Source organism: Ranitomeya variabilis, unplaced genomic scaffold (genome assembly GCF_051348905.1).
Source record: "Ranitomeya variabilis isolate aRanVar5 unplaced genomic scaffold, aRanVar5.hap1 Scaffold_42, whole genome shotgun sequence".
Taxonomy (NCBI): domain Eukaryota; kingdom Metazoa; phylum Chordata; class Amphibia; order Anura; family Dendrobatidae; genus Ranitomeya; species Ranitomeya variabilis.
This window is the reverse complement of record NW_027508140.1, coordinates 179,804-195,002: the sequence shown is the minus strand read 5'-3', so window position 1 is coordinate 195,002 and position 15,199 is coordinate 179,804. Positions and strand designations below refer to the sequence as shown.

Here is a 15,199-nt window from a genome sequence, read left to right as displayed (position 1 = left end):
TTTTATGGCAACAACCGTATGAAGAACTAAACAAATAAAGGAACTGCGGGCTTTTAGACAACGATCACCAGTGGGTCCTCCGCTAAGAAACGTGATATAATATGAAGTAGATGTGTGTGGAAGTCATCCTGTGATATCATATACTAAAATGCAACTCAAACTGTCCCCACCCTGAATTACATCCCCCCAGGATCTCCCATTGCCTCATATGTCAGTGTTTTGCTTGTGGCTGTGTTGCTTTTATTTGCACAAAAGTTATTAAACAGTCACAATATTTGATGAATTTTGACATATCTTTAAATTATAACATTTCTTTCCAGAGCAGAGCGGCGTTTGTGATTTCTTAGTGCAGCAAAATATATATTTTTTTACATTTCACAATCTTACCTACTGTGTAATAATATGGAGTAGTCACAAACATCTTGGCATAATTAACTCCCCCAAGAGATCTCCGAGAAATAAGTGGATTTGATGGTATATGGATCTCTTACTGTTACCTTCTGAGCAAAAAAAGAAAACAAACAAAAAACAACTTTTTAATATTCTAAGGATTATTCCTTATTGCATATCCATAAATCGCACAATATACTTTTGCAGTGGAGAATATTAAAGGGATTGTTCACTTTCAGAAAAGTGGACCCCAAACACTCTAAAATAACAAACAGAGCAGGTACATGTCCTCCCCGGTTTCAGTGCCGGTTCCCTCTCGCTGCTCCGGTCTCAGTTTGGGCTGCAGAGATGACGTTATGTCCGACAGCCCAAATCACCGCTGTAGTCAATCACTAAGGCTGGTTTCACACTTGCGTTTTGATCTGCAGCGTTTTAAAAAAAAACGCGTGTGGTGAAAAAACGCATGTAAACGCGGCAAAACACCACGTTTTTTAGACGCATGCGTTTTTGCATGCAGAAAAAAAAACGTGGTGTTTTGCGGCATTTACATGCGTTTTTTCCTGCGTTTGCGTTTTTTAAACGCAGGCTGAGAAGTGTGTGACAGCTGCCAATCATCAAAATCAACTAGAAAACCCACTAAAAACAGAAATAGCTAGGGTTAGGGTTAGGATCCCTAGTAACCCTAGGGATCCTAACCCTAACCCTAGGGATCCTAACCCTAACCCTAACCCTAGGGATCCTAACCCTAAGGGTTAGGATCGTAACCCTAACCCTAAGGGTTAGGGTTAGGATCCCTAGGGTTAGGGTTTGGATCCCTAGGGTTAGGATCCCTAGGGTTACTAGGGATCCTAACCTAAGGGTTAGGATCCCTAGTAACCCTAGGGTTAGGGTTTTCTTGTTTTTTCTTGTGTTTAGGGTTAGGGTTTTCTTGTTTTTTCTTGTGTTTTTCTATAAAAACGCATGCGTTGTTAACGCAAGCAAACGCATGTGCTTAAAAACGCATGCGTAGACAGCAATGCATTTTTTTGCCGCGAATAAACGCATGCGTTTTTTGCGGGAAAAAAACGCAGCTAGAAATTACTGCAGGTTGCATTTCTGCAAATGAACGCACGCGTCAAAAAACGCATGCGTTGCCGAAAACGCGTCAAAACGCACGCTAAAAAACGCATGCATTTTTTTAATGTTAAGTACAGAAAAAAAAACGCATGCGTTTTTTAGCGCTAAAACGCTGCAGATCAAAACGCAAGTGTGAAACCAGCCTAAGCTCAACGAGGTAGGCGGCAGAGCCTCTGTGCTCAGTGATTGGCTGCAGTGGTGCTGAGCACTGTCAACGCAACATCACTGTTAAAACACTGAGACCAGAGCCTCAGCTGGGAGCCGGCACTGGAATTTGAGCGCTGATTTTTTTTTTTTTATCATGTGTCACTCAATTTTTTTTTTTTTTTTCTTAAGCATACAAAAACAAACTAACAACTAAATGAATAAAACGAGCCCCGCACCTCTATGCTTCATCTGTCGACAGTATTCTTCATGAAACCATGGGACTTGGTATTCCGGGCACTCGAGACAAACCGCCCGATTTAATTGCATCAGGCGCATTCGTATCTTGGCACTTTTGTCAGGCAGAAAAGCTAAAAAATAATATAATTAGTGAAGAAAGAGAAAATCTACAACACACAGAAATCAAAAGCGTTCCCAACATGTGATACTGAGCCTGCGCCGTACATAGCGGGTGCCAGCGGCGTTACACAGCCAGCACCCGCCTGTAACACTATGACTGGCGCTAGCCTCGATTGCCCACTGTACCCCACCCCCCAAGAGACCATGGGGTGGCCATGGGTTATTAGTGCAGTGGGGGTCTATTAAAGGCTATTATTGTCATCAGATTAGTACTCCTGTAAAGTTTTAGGCATCATAGGAGACTGAGATTTTTACTTTGTACTACTATCCAGTTTCAAAATACAAAAAAATCCCAAAATAAAAATTACATTACATTATATATATATATATATATAATTTTTTTTTTTTTTTTTTTCTTACATATGTGAACCCTTCTATATAAAAGGTTTTAAGTACCCCAAAATGGTGACAATCTTGTTTGACCTCCCAGAACCATGTATGACCTTGTCAACTGATCGTGCATCTTTATTTCAATGGAGTAAAGGATCAGGTTGGTTGATATCAAAGATCCTCATTTCCCAAACATTTGATAAAAAAAAACAAGGCCTAATACATTGGTTCCAATAATGGAACAATGGGAAAAACAAAACAAAAAACTTCCAGATCTCAGAAAAAGTCACAAACTTAAAAATGTTCATGCACAAAAAGTTCTGATTTTCTTGTTGCCACTGAAATATAAAGAACCTAACCCCCACCATTGGTGAAAAAAAAGAAAAAGGAACTAAAACAAACAAGACAACTATAAACGTTCCGACTTGAAGAGTCACACTGCTGGGTTATTGTTTAAAAAAAAACAAACAACAACAATGGCAGAATTGCGTCTTTTTTTCACCATTTCACTGCTCTTGGAATTTTGTGTGTGCATTATACGGTTAACTGAATTCATTACAATTTGTCTTGTGCAAAAATAACAAATTAATATTGAAAATTGAAAGTAGAATGATAAAAAAAATAACAGAAAATAAATAATAATTAAAAACAAAACAAAAAAAAATTGCCCAGTTGTGTAAGGGTTAAATAAAAGCTTTATTAAATTTTATAGGGTATTAGGCTTTTTGTGCCGGGTCTCGCACCAGGATGGGTAATGCAGGTAAAGCTGCAAAGAAATATTCGATTTATATTAGCCGACCCTGATGACAGATGTTGGGGAAATGAGGATGGGGCATATTTGCAAAGTGATCCCTTACCCCATTAAAATAAAGATGCACGCTCAGAAGACACGAGCATACATGGTGCTGGGAGATCAGAGAAGACAAAGCCTCCCATATGTACGGCCAGCCTAAGTCCTAGGGGCAACATGAGCAATATAGAACCTAAATGGATAAAGGTGGAGCATTCGCTCACATGACACTTACTGTCCAGTTCGGAATCCAGTTTAGTTAGGAAACGAATATTGAAAATGGCTTTAATCAGATCTTCTGGGAAATACTGTGCAACAGCAAGAGTGAAGCCCACCAGAACCAAGAGATGAGGAGGGAAGGAGTCTGGAAGGTAAAATAACACAACCACTATCTTATACATTTTTTTTTTTCATTCCTGATCTGATATTAGACGAAGCTGAAGTATTAAAGAGTTTTCATTTTTATTTCATAAATCAATAGCACTCATAAAAATAAGTCTTATCAGACAAATCGGCTTTTTTTTTCCTCTCCTCCTGGACTGATCTTTCACGCTCAGTTCATGAGTAAAATCTTCCATTACTGAGATAGGAGACAGCTGGTGCTCATAAAGTTCCATGGAGAAGTGTAACTGACGATTCAGAAGAACTTACAGCGGAAAGTCTGTGTCCGTCTCCACCTCCTCTCCATAGAATTTTATAAGCACCAACCTATCTCACAGTAATGGGAAAATCTGTCTATATAGAGAATGGAGATTGAAAGGAGGGGAAGTAGCACATTTCTCTCATAGAATATATTACAAAATCGCCAGTCACTCTTTAAGAATAAGGTATGTTAGCAGGAGGAGGAATCAGCCCGACCCCTCTGGGCAAATTCCATTCATTTTTACGGATCTGTTCACATCTGCACCGGCGGCTCGGCTACTGGTTACGGAGTCTTTAATGGAAAAGATACTGCTGTCAGAAACCAATGGGAAATGACAGCCGCCGCTGGGATCAGATGACACAGAGGTGAACGGAGCCTTATGGAATGTGTCTGTTTCCTAGGGCTTAAAATGCGTAAATGCGGCGATGTCACTCAGCTACAATATGTAAAATCCAATAATAATATATATAATCACTTACAAATGGATAATTACATGAAATCAAATAAAGAACCAAGGGTATAGGGAAAGTGTATGATACAGTTTCTGAAGGTCTTGTCATTGATCATCTGTCCTCTGCATGTCAAAAGCTAGAAGGTGTTTGTGAAGCCCAACCTATTTTTGGATGTCTAGCATTATTTCTAGCCGGTAAACAAGTGTAACTAAGCAACCTAACATGAGATAATGCATAGAATGATAAGGAATACTCTGGAATCTACTTTTATGGTATAGACCATTGGCATGGAACTGTGTTACCTTATGTGGATATTATGTAGGAGAAAATAGAAACCCATGAAAGTCTATGGGACGGATTTGTATATAAACCGTCTCTTCTCAGCATGTGGTGGAGTCCTCATACCTTGAGCCTCTCTACATGGACGAACACATCATCATGCCACAAGACCATATGTAAGATCTCTGCTTGCTTTCATTTTCTTTTTAACCTAATACTTGAATTTGTGTAATGAACTTATAATTTACTTTTTCTTCATTTTTGTAATCACTCTTTTTGAATGGACATTAAATGAGTTCTGTTTTATCCACACAATTCTATTTTTGCTTTTCTTCCCAATCCTCACTAAGATACATTTTTTCTAACATTTTGGCGAGCCATAGCCAGATCTGATTTTTTGTCTTTTCTGTGAGGAATTTCAGCCTTTTCAGGGGGGAGGATTGCTAAAACACCTGTTTTGAGTTGTTAAAAGGCACAGAAATTCTACTATATCGTGTTACAAAAGTCAGACTGAACCTACACACAGAAGTGAGGATATGTGATACAAGTCTCATCTGCACGGAACTCTGAGGAATCCATAAAGACACAGGAGGACCCTCCATTGACGATTGGATCATTCCAGGAGGAAAAGAAATTACATAGGTGAGAGGAATGGAGTGTATCCATGAATATTCTAAAAAGAGTAATATACAGTTTCAGTTTGTTCATAGCCATACAAACGCACAGTTATGGTCTAGTTTGTATAGCCAATGTGAAGCAGAGAATCTTAAAATTGATAAGAAGTTTTTTTCTATAAAAAGTTGCAAAGGAGGCTTCAGAATGTAATGCACATGGTCCGAGTGTACAATAATTTAGTTTTTGATAAAACTGAAACACAGACACAAATATGTACTATTACACAAGACATTGGTCATACTGACACACAAGGTGACACACAAGGTGGCACACAAGAAGCTGATGGAGATTACTTTGACTGTCCAAATTGTTTGATATTGTCTGAACATATTGAACAATTGGAAGATCAAATTGATACCAGAACAGAATTATTGTCCAAATTGAGACAAGATATTAAAAAAGCTTCTGTTGTTACACGATCAAAAGACCAAGAAGATAATGCTGCTTCTGCTTCATTTATACCTGACACACAAGAATTAGATGAATCAGTAGATTTACATGCAGAAGAATTGCAACGGAAAAAATTCCATGACAGAGTTGCACGCATTAATCTAAAAATACACGATCAGTTAATGAAAATTGCAAAAGACATTCCAAAATTCAATGATAAGATGGATGCCTTTTACAATGCAGACATTTTTGAATCAAACACAGACAAATACAATCTTAATGATGAACAGAAGAACAAGATTTTCAAAGTATGGTTACCCTCACATATGGGAAGAAGGTTACAGACCACACCCAGATTAAATGAGAACCATGAATTGACACATAGTACAAGAGAGGACAGACTTAGGCAATTAAATTCTTACATCACAGGAGAAGCCACTCCGAATGCTGAAATTTTGGAATCATTAAAAACTAATATTAATGAGGATCCATTTGTATTTTTGGTAAAATTTGAGCAGGCCTATAGAATGGTGATGGAAATTGGGCCTAATCAGGAACCAACATCCATGATCAGATTTTTTGTGAAAAAGTTCAAATATTTGGATCCTGCCTCAGAACAAATGGCTAGTACTCAGCCATCATTGCAAGAAGCAACAGTTTTTATCGACAGAGTAAGGAGATCCATGAAGCAAAATCAGGTGAAGGCTAAAATAGCTGTAATTCATGAAAAAGAGGACAGTCAGCTGAAACCTAGACCCACAGTAACATTCAAGAGCAGAGATTACGTAGAACAAAGAGGTAAAAATACTACACAAAGAAACAATATCCATTGTTATTTCTGTGGTATACCTGGACACTTAAAGTGGCAATGCAGAAAATTCTTGAGAGCAGAATCAGAGACAGGTACACAAGGGACAGGTAATCTTGGAAGGGAAAATGGTCTCATGCCAAAATTATCCACCAGACCTTCTGCACCTCCATTACAGTCTAATGCCCCCACTCACACTGACAACAGACAAACGCAGTCTCCATATGCACCATTAATCAGACAGATCAGAGAGATGACAGTTAAGGAGACTGAGTCCAGAAATAGAATGCCGAGTGCTCTCAAAAAGGACACTGGACTTCTCCCATCTCCTTCATCCTTCTGACAATCACAGACTACTCCTACTGGAATTTGTGACTCGAGTTACATTAGATGAATGTGGAAGACCATTTGTCAAGGTAAATCTAGCAGGACAGAATGTTGTATTTCTCATTGATACAGGAGCTCAGTTAAGTGTCACAAATCTTGATCTGAAGACACAACCAGATTCACCAGTTTGTACAATTGTTGGTTTTAGTGGAAAAGGTGGAACTAGAGCAACCTTAGTTACTGATGTGATATTGGAAATACCTAGTTCTTTCAAAACAGGAATTGACATTTGGTATTGTCGTGACTCTGAAAATATACTTGGCACGGATTTTATGCAGAAATTTGGATGGGTTGTTGATCTAGGAAATCAGGTGATCTGGAAGGATTCCAATGGTTGTAAACCTGTAGTCATTGATCCTAGTGATTATAGCCATGTTGGAAGTATTTGCTTAAATGATGTTGTGTCAACAGATCATCTGTGGCCTGAAACTGGTGGTGATGAGGTATTGACAGAAATTGTACAGCTTTTTCCTTCTCTTTGGGCTCAGTTCAGGAATGAAGTAGGGACCATGAAAGATGTTATTGTAAATGTCGAGGGGCGCGACCCTCCTCCTCAGCGTCAGTATAAATTGCCTCCAGAATCAATTGAGTCTATGTCAAAGATCATACAGGAATTGTTAAAGCAAGGTGTCATCAGAAAGGCTAATTCTGTAAGTAACAATCCTTTGTGGTGTGTTTTGAAGTCTGATGGTTCTTATCGGATGATATTGGATCTGCGGATGTTTAATAAACATACTCCCAATGTAGCACCCATTGTTGCAGATACTCATGACATGATGGCAAGGTTGAATGCAAAGGCAAAATACTTTTCTGTACTAGACATCAGTAATGGTTTTTTCAGTATACCTCTTGAAAAGAGTTGTCAGTACAAGTTTGCTTTTACTTTCTTGGATGAGCAATACCTTTTTTGCAGGTTACCTCAGGGAGCTCATTTGTCACCGAGTATATTTCATCAGGCATTGGCAAAGGTATTAGCTAAATTTTCAAGGCCAGACTGTATTTTACAGTATGTGGATGATATTTTGCTATCCACAGAAGATAAGGAGTCACATGTTTCACTTCTGAAAGAGTTGTTTGAGCTGCTGCATGATGCAGGGTTGAAATTGAACACAAAAAAGGTCAAATTGCTGCAGACTGAGGTCAGATTCTTAGGGGTATTGTTGAGCCCAGGTAAAAGACAACCATTGCAGGAACGGATCGATGCAATTGCTTCTTTGCCAGTTCCAACATCACACAAGGCAGTACGACATTTCTTGGGTCTTATAAATTTTTCAAGGGAGTTCATTGAGAATTTTGCAGACAAAGCCAGGTCTTTGTATGATCTTTTAAAATTTGAAAATAGTGAGTATTTTGGTCCTTGGGGTGATGAACAACAAACCTCATTTGAACAATTGAAAATGAATTTACAAACTGCACCTGCTTTGTCCACAGTAGATCCTACGGCTCCATTTGCTTTGCAAGTGCACACATCAGAGACTTCTGTGTCTGCTGTGCTGCTACAGTTGCAAGGAGAAGAGTGGAGAATTTTGGGCTATTTTTCTAAGCTTCTCTCACCTGTTGAAAGAGGGTTTGAGACATGTGCAAGACACCTGGTAGGTGTGTACTTTGCAGTCAAAGCAACTGAACACATTGTTGGATTCAACAAAATCACTTTGCAAACTCCTCATTCTACACTAAAACTTCTCTTTGAGAATAATATCCCAGGTGTGTCACATCAGAGATTTGCTCATTGGTTATTGTCATTGTCTCCCAAACAAATTGAGGTAGATTACAAAGCCAAATATGTTCTTCCTCAGTTGATGCAATATGAAGGACAAACTCATGATTGTTTGCAGTCTTTTCAGGATCCATGTCCATCGCTTTTCAGACGGAAGGCAGAGGCAACAGATGAACCAATTTTTGTTGATGGTTCCAGATTTTATGCAGATGGACATTACTATGCAGGATATTCCATTTTTTATCCTAAAAGAGAACAGGTAGTAAAACACAAATTACCAAGTCATTTTTCAGCTCAAAGGGCAGAACTAGAAGCAGTAAAAATGGTGCTACAGCTGAACGAAGCTGATGATCAGTGTCCCATTGTAATCTACAGTGATAGCTCCTATGTTGTTAGATCACTGACAGATTATTTGCCAGTTTGGGAAAAAAGAGGCTATGTAGATTCTTCAAATAAGACTCTTGTACATAGTGACACACTGAAAACAATTTTCAAAATAGCATCAAAAACCCCTAATGGTTTTGCTATTGTCAAAGTACCAGCCCATAAAAAAACTGATGATGAATTATCTGTAGGAAATGCTACTGCAGATAGGTTAGCCAAAGAGGCAGCCCTGACAGGAGAAGAAGTGTTTCAACCAGAGATTATTGAGCTTTTAGCAGTTCAAAGAACGGACACGCATATCCCTTCTTTTGCGGAAGAACAGGAGAAAGACACATCTCTTGTTGCTTCCCGGGTTGATCCAAAACCTCCCTTTGTTTGTGAAAACGGGGTTTTGTGTCATGACTTAAACGGGGAGTTGCGTCCTGTTGTACCAAAACATCTACAGGCTGAGTTCACAAAATATAATCATGAAAGTTTGGGTCATTTGGGCCAACAGAAATTGTTAGACATTCTCAGAGAGAAATTTTACTGGGAAAAGATGAAGGAGACAGTACAAAGTATTGTCCAATCATGTCTCATTTGTGCCCAAATTAATCCAAGACCAAAAGGACAGAAACCGCCACTACTCCGAACCGCACCTGCAGATGGTCCATGGTCTACACTACAAATCGACTACATTGGTCCGTTACCATCAGGTAAAAATGGTCTCAGGTACGCATTGGTTGTGGTAGATGTTTTTTCCAAATGGGTTGAAATTTTACCTGTCAGAAAAGATGATGCTTTGTCTACAGCTAGAGCATTAGTTAATCATGTCTTTTGTACTTGGGGGATCCCAAGAATGATCTCCTCTGATCGAGGAAGTCACTTTACAGGAAAAATCATGCAAGCCGTTTGTACTATTCTAGGGGTACAACAACAGTTCCATGTACCTTACCATCCACAGTCTGCTGGTATTGTGGAAAGGATGAATAGAACAATAAAATCCAGAATTGCCAAGATGCTATTGGACAAAGGCAATACTTGGGTTGATGCCGTACCTTTTGTATTGTTGAGTGTGAGAGGAACAACTTCTTCCACAACTCAGTTCACTCCTTTTGTACTAATGACAGGAAGAAAAATGCCATTGATTTTTCCACATGAACCATTTTTGTCCACATCTCAAAAAGATGCTGTTGCAAGGTCCAAATGGTTGCAATTGTTGCAGGAAAATTTTAAAACAATTCTTCCTCATGCTGCATCAAGAATGCAGAGAATGGAGCCACCATATGAGTCCAAATTCAAAAAAGGGGCTCAGGTGATGATCAAAACTTTCAGGAAGAATGGACCTTGGGAAAGTAACTGGGAAGGTCCCTTTGATATCATTGAAACCATGGGACAAGTTATGATTCTTGTGCAACGAGCATCAAACGTGGTTAAAAATACCCGCAGGCAACAAAGAGTGTGGGTACATGTTGATCAATGCAAATTGTATATTGCAAAATAATGATACTGCATTTCTTTTAGGAAGAAATGAATTCCAATAAGAGCTGGAATACGGAACACCATGACCTTGATGGAAGGGATTCAACACCAATCCTTCGAGAAAAGACGACAGTTCCCAGGAAAAGTTACTATCTGATGGGAATCGCATTTCTGCTGCTATGTACTATTTCAACTGTGATCTACGCAGAAGACATCTTACATCGTGAAACAAACACTAGTGAAGTGAATGAACCTTTCGAAAGAACTCTACATTCGAGGAAACCAAGAGGATCAAGTTTACAAAACCTTAAAGATGAAGATATACCGGACAATTCAGTAGATATTACTGGAAACATCTGCATGGGTTATGGGGTGAAATGCTGTATTGAGCTACACTTCATACACGACACTGACATAATATTACATGCTACTACAGGACCTAAGGCTGGGTTTATACAGTTACAAGGAGATTATGTACATAATAATAAGACGGGTACATGGGAATGTAATCCTACAGATGTGTTATACTGGAATATAGAGATAAGAGGTGAAGAGAAAACTGTGTGGTCAGGAGATATTACAAATGATATGATCACAAAAGGGAAAGTTGGAACATCCAAAACAGATATTTGGTTGAAAACACAACTTTTTGGGAAAACTTTAGATCCTTCATTACTTTCTATTACAGAAGGAGATGAAGATTGGGTAAAAACATGGAACTTCCAGATAACTAGAGAACCAGTACAAGTACAGGTATCTGTAATTTTTACAGTAACAAATACTATAGTTCCAGAAGTAAGGGTTACACCACAAACAGTACATAACCAAGAAAATATGTCTCCTTTGTCATTAAAATGCAACACAAGGTTAGAGTTACCTTCGGAGTCTTTGTTAACCTGGACCAAAGATAATTTATTTTTGGGAAGTTTTGCAAGTGGTCCAACAAATGTTATACACAGAGGTCAATCTGGAAATGTGAGATGGTTGAATAAGAATTTGATTTTTTCTGTAGATAATCCATCTCCTAAGGATTCTGGACTTTACCAATGTTGCGTTTTAACGAAAAATAATTACAAACAATGCAAAAATGTAAATGTAAATATATGGTCAGCAGTAGATAATGTTTGCACACAGACAAGATTTCAACCATCTACTCCTTTCCAAATTAACCAATTCCATTCTAAACCTATATTACGAGATGGAGTGTTTATGACTATGATATGGACTTTTAACATGTCTAATTGGAAAATTTCTTCTAGATATCCTCAATGTCAATCACATCTCATTAATATGGAAGTGGGAATAGAACAATGGTTTGGGAAAAGAACTCCAACACAAGTTAGAAGTAAGAGGGGAGTGTTGGAAGGTATTTTGGGGGGATTAGGTACAGTAGGAAGTCTAATTAACACTATGGACATACATACACTTAAATCAGATTTGGAAAATATTGGGTATATCGGAGGTAAAGGAGTAAAGATTCAGAAAAGTTTGAATCAAGTTCTTGAGAAAATGGTTTTGACTACTGCTTCTGTATTGGGGTCTTCTGTCTCACATCTACAAGATGCTACTTTAGCATTAATAGAAAGTGAACAGGAATCTCAAGTGGCCAAAACATGTCTAGAAATTCAGATTGAATATTCCACCAATCTAAAAATGATTGCACAAGCCTTACAAAGTGGAATTACTCCTTTAGGACTAATGAGAAATTTGCCTACAGAATATAGTTTTGCATTAAATCATACAGATTTGTGGGTAAATAAGTGGTTAGGATGTGACCAGGATATTTGTGTAGGAACATCACTGATTCCAGTGTCGGGAAGAGAAGAAACCCTAGTTCCTATAACTGTTCTGGGGATTCCTGTTAGTCACACACAATTGCTATATTATCAATTACAGTACACAGATTTTGCATTTGACGGAACAAACACTGAACAATTAGACATTTCTTCATGTTTAAATTTTGTTTCTAAGGTAATGTGTTTACCTGGACAGGATAAAGTCATTTATCATTCATGTTTCAATAATCATACCTCATGTCATGCCAGAGTTGAGAATGTACACACGATCCATGACTTGGTGACACCAGTAAGCGCTAAGAAGATTTGTTTCCAAGTTATGTCAGAGAAAGAAGTTGTTTCTGCATACTTTTCATCTTGTGTACATGCTGAAAATCTGACAATAGGTTTATATTGTATCGAGGGAAATGTGAAAACTCTCTCAAAGAAGGAAGGAAGTATTAATATTACGTTAATAGGTTCAAGAAACCTAAAAATCCTTCCAATACAGTTCAATTTGTCCCAAATAAATAATTTTCCTTGGAATATGTGGACAAATGAGATAAAGAAAGACAAGGGTTTGTTAAATTTGTTAACAAAACAATTAAAAGAAGCTGAAATTGTATTCAGACATGAGCAAGGTAATTTAAATGATATTGAACATGAATGGACGAGTATGTCAGGCTCATCTTGGTGGAAAAATTTAGGAAAATCAGTAACTAGTTGGTCACAGTCTTCAACGAAGATGGCAGTAGGAAATGTATTATCTAATCCGATTGTTATTATATTTATTATAGTTTTGCTGTGTATAATATATCAAATAGTTATTATGTGTAAAATTAAGAACATTTATAAAAAGATAAAGACAGAAATGAAAAAGGAAGATGACATTTTAAGAGAAATGCTGAAAAGAAAAATATAACTCTCTAATCTAATTTTAGTTTTCAAAACTCAGGTGACATTCGAGACAGATGTTAATACAAGGTTTTCAGAATAAAGAATGAATGTGATACGAATGGTGAGAGAAAGATTTTAGGGTTAATTATGATATTTTCAAATCATAATCAGGGGGGAATGTAAAATCCAAAAATAATATATATAATCACTTACAAATGGATAATTACATGAAATCAAATAAAGAACCAAGGGTATAGGGAAAGTGTATGATACAGTTTCTGAAGGTCTTGTCATTGACCATCTGTCCTCTGCATGTCAAAAGCTAGAAGGTGTTTGTGAAGCCCAACCTATATTTGGATGTCTAGCATTATTTCTAGCCGGTAAACAAGTGTAACTAAGCAACCTAACATGAGATAATGCATAGAATGATAAGGAATACTCTGGAATCTACTTTTATGGTATAGACCATTGGCATGGAACTGTGTTACCTTATGTGGATATTATGTAGGAGAAAATAGAAACCCATGAAAGTCTATGGGACGGATTTGTATATAAACCGTCTCTTCTCAGCATGTGGTGGAGTCCTCATACCTTGAGCCTCCCTACATGGACGAACACATCATCATGCCACAAGACCATATGTAAGATCTCTGCTTGCTTTCATTTTCTTTTTAACCTAATACTTGAATTTGTGTAATGAACTTATAATTTACTTTTTCTTCATTTTTGTAATCACTCTTTTTGAATGGACATTAAATGAGTTCTGTTTTATCCACACAATTCTATTTTTGCTTTTCTTCCCAATCCTCACTAAGATACATTTTTTCTAACACAATACCTTCATTTTCTTTGTGAAAAAGGAAGAAATAGATTAGAAAATGGTAGAATTCTTGTGCAGAACATGTTTTTTTTTGTTTTTTTTTTTTTAAGGGGAAGCGGTGTAGAGCAATGACTGCTGTACGTGGCGGCCTGTATTCTGATGATAGGTTGGACAGCGGCAGGGAAAAGAAATAATCTGCAGCTCAGGATCATAATATGGGATGACGTAGCAACTTTATTAAAATTATTTTAGACAAGGTCCCAATCCATAAAGATAAGGAAATTATAACATTAGGGCTACATTTTTTAGATGAAAACGGGACAATTCTTTTTTTTCCTCTTTTCTTCACTTGCCCGTGTGACCACAGTCTATAATATGGGAAATTCATCACTGAAATTCTGATGTGATTATCTGCACAATAACCACAATGTACTAAAAATAATAAAAAAAAGTTGTGGGGTTTAGGTTTTCTAATCTGCAGCTTGTTAATGATAATGTGGAATTTTTTGCATATTTTCACTTTTTGCAACGCGGAGGCGGAAATCACAGTAAGGCCGGCCTCACACTTGGCGTAAGACAATACACCACGTATTATACGTCCGTACTACGGCCGTAATACAGAGAAATGTTCCCAAAATAGTGATCCGTAGTCAGGGTGTTTCAGCGTATTTTGCGCATGGCATCCTCCGTATGTAATCCGTATGGCATCCGTACTGCGAGATTTTCGCGCAGGCTTGCAAAACCGACATCTAATGGATTTATGTGCTCAAATGTTCGGGAAAACATATATACAGTATATATATATATATATGTCATTGAGACACATATATATATATTCTGTATTTAGATTTCATTCAGCGCGATATCTGTGAACAGCCGGTAATTCAATTGCCGGCTTTTCATTTCTCCTGCACAAACCCGACATGATATGAGACATGGTTACATACAGTAAACCATCTCATATCCCCCTTTTTTTTGCATATTCCACACTACTAATGGTAGTAGTGTGTATGTGCAAAATTTCAGCGCTGTAGCTGCTGAAATAAAGGGTTAAATGGCGGAAAAAATTGGCGTGGGCTCCCGCGCAATTTTCTCCGCCAGAATGGTAAAGTCAGTGACTGAGGGCAGATATTAATAGCCAGGAGAGGGTCCATGGTTATTGGCCCCCCCGTGGCTAAAAACATCTTCCCCCAGCCACCCCAGAAAAGGCACATCTGGAAGATGCGCCTATTCTGGCACTTGGCCACTCTCTTCCCACTCCCTGTAGCGGTGGGATATGGGGTAATGAAGGGTTAATGCCACCTTGCTATTGGAAGGGGAC

At 38.0% G+C, this 15,199-nt stretch overlaps 1 protein-coding gene across 1 annotated transcript in view; it reads right to left on the bottom strand.

The window, feature by feature from the left end:
* Positions 1-411: 411 nt before the first annotated feature.
* Positions 412-15,199, bottom strand: part of LOC143790626 (FAST kinase domain-containing protein 1, mitochondrial-like) — a 32,826-nt gene continuing 18,038 nt past the window's right edge. Inside the window, exons 8-10 of the mRNA XM_077279139.1 lie at positions 3,426-3,554; positions 1,890-2,021; positions 412-500 (exon numbers count right to left, since the gene is read on the bottom strand). Of these exons, the coding sequence (XP_077135254.1) occupies positions 412-500; positions 1,890-2,021; positions 3,426-3,554 (350 nt within the window). The remainder of the gene's footprint in view (positions 501-1,889; positions 2,022-3,425; positions 3,555-15,199) is intronic.